Source organism: Brassica oleracea, unplaced genomic scaffold, assembly GCF_000695525.1.
Source record: "Brassica oleracea var. oleracea cultivar TO1000 unplaced genomic scaffold, BOL UnpScaffold02219, whole genome shotgun sequence".
Lineage (NCBI taxonomy): Eukaryota > Viridiplantae > Streptophyta > Magnoliopsida > Brassicales > Brassicaceae > Brassica > Brassica oleracea.
Genome location: NW_013618749.1, coordinates 1 through 2,221, shown reverse-complemented (window position 1 = coordinate 2,221; position 2,221 = coordinate 1). Strand labels below are relative to the sequence as shown.

General features: G+C 41.2%; 1 protein-coding gene across 1 annotated transcript; it reads right to left on the bottom strand.

Moving 5' to 3' along the window:
- Positions 1-365: 365 nt before the first annotated feature.
- Positions 366-1,733, bottom strand: LOC106321630 (methylenetetrahydrofolate reductase 1-like; the record flags this gene model as incomplete). Its single annotated transcript, XM_013759872.1, is given in 4 exon segments — positions 366-556; positions 763-936; positions 1,009-1,091; positions 1,175-1,733. Coding segments are annotated over 4 exon segments (911 nt in total), but the record flags the coding sequence as incomplete, so codon positions are not given.
- Positions 1,734-2,221: the final 488 nt, after the last annotated feature.

Here is a 2,221-nt window from a genome sequence, read left to right as displayed (position 1 = left end):
AATCCTCGGAAACAAAAGAGAAAGGTGCATATAATGATAAAACAAATTCGAGGTCAAGGAAACTATCCCAGACATAGAGATAAGTCCGGCCGGCTCTAAGGTACATGTACCAAACAATGTAGCTTGGGACGCCAAGCTGCAAAGTATTAAAGGTCCTGATAATATTGAATCTCAATCGATTATATCATGTCTGGAACATAATGGAACACAATAAGGAATGTCGACATAAGATGATACAAGGTAGCACTTAAATTTATGAATATAAGCGAGGATCATGAACCCACGTCAATATAAGAGTGCGCACTCGTAGAACAGATTGAATGGAAACGTGGGGTTAAATAGTTTAAATAAGAAAGTCGTATTTGAGGAAATGAGGAACAACCATTAATATTCCAATAGCTGATTTGTCCACGTTAAGTGTGTAGATATGAAGGGTAGTGATTCCATGGGCCAAAATCTTTTTGCACATCTCGGTCGCAAAGTGAATACCATAGGCCTTCACAGCTTCTTCATTATCCTTGATAGGCTCCAAGGCAGCAGTGAGCTCAGCAGGTATCTATACCAATAATAGCATGAATGAAGTGTTACGAAAACATTAGTCATAACTCTCATAAGGCATCACCAAGGGTCTAAATATGTCACCCTACGCTTATATTATCAATAAGCAGCAACAAAGATGCAATCAAATTAATCTAATCTTAAGCAGCAAAGCAAAAAACAGTGCAAGACATATCATCATTGTTGTAAGAGATGACACCATACCTTGGTCTTGCAAAAACCAGCCATACGCAAGAACCCCTTGTAGTTAGAAATGGGCATAATCCCAGGAACAACGGGACAATTAATCCCAATTTGCCGACAGTCATTCACAAACTTGAGGAAAATATCAGTATCATAGAACAGCTGCGTCACAATCAGATCAGCTCCAGCATCAACCTATTCCACAAACCAACCCATCAGAGATAAAAAACAACTCAAATCAACAAAGCCATAACACAAATTCTAAACCTTTTTCTTCAGGTAAGCAAGATCACTCTGATAAGACTCGGGAGTAGCAAGTCCATCAGCTTCAATCACATCCGGATGAGCCTCTGATTCAAACCCACAAAACCCATTAGAGAAACATCAACAAACCCAACAGCGAAGCTGAAAAAAGGAAGCAGCTTTGAATTACCAGGATAGCCAGCAACAGTGATCCCAAAGTAATCACCATACTTGCTCCTAATATGATTCACCAGATCCAAAGCACAAGCAAACCCTCCCTCCACCTGAACGAACTTATCCTGCCCGTGAGGCGGATCTCCTCTAAGCGCAAGCACATTCTGAATCCCGTTGGATCTGATCGTCTCGAGCGCGTGGTCGATCTTCTCCACCGGCATGTTGGTGCAAGTGAGATGCATCATCGTCTCCACGCAGATCGCGTTCTGCATCCTCGACGCGATCTCGAGGGTGAGATCCGCGGTGGATCCTCCCGCGCCCCAGGTGATGTCGCAGAAGCTGGGGCCGTACGAGACCAGCCGATCCATCCGCTCGAAGAGATTCTCGACTCCATCTTCGGTCTTCGGAGGGAAGAACTCGAAGGAGAAGGCGGTTTGGCCTTGCTCCGTCACGGATTTGATCTTGTCGACAACCTTCATAGTCGTCGGTGAGATCGAATCTCAGATTTGGGTTTTGAATCTGGAGGAGTGTGGATATGTGGGAAAGGAAGTGGTGGAGAGCAAGTGGTGTGGCTCTTTTATAGTGAGGAGACCTCTCAATGAAAGAGATCCAATAAGTTTGGTGGCGGTATGAGACACATCCGGCTATCCGGGAAATTCAGGGTATTCGGATCTAGATCCGGATCCGTCGGATCCGTGAACTTAATCGTAGTTTCCGGATATCCGGATTTCGGATATCCGTCCCGATATTGTATTACCCGCGGATATCCGGATCCGGATCCGGATCCGTAAAAATAATTAAAAATAATATTTTTTTAAAAAAAATACTAATTCTTTTAATATAATATATAAATCAAATATTTATAGATATATTTATATATGTCTATACTATTGTAAAAACTAAAATATAAGATTATAAGATTAATTCATGTATAAATATTAATATATCAAATATAAATATTATTGAAATTTAAAAATTTAATGTGTTTTAAAAATACGGATCCAGATCCGGATATTCAGACCTAAAAATTAAAATATCCGGATCCGGATTCGGTTTGGACGGA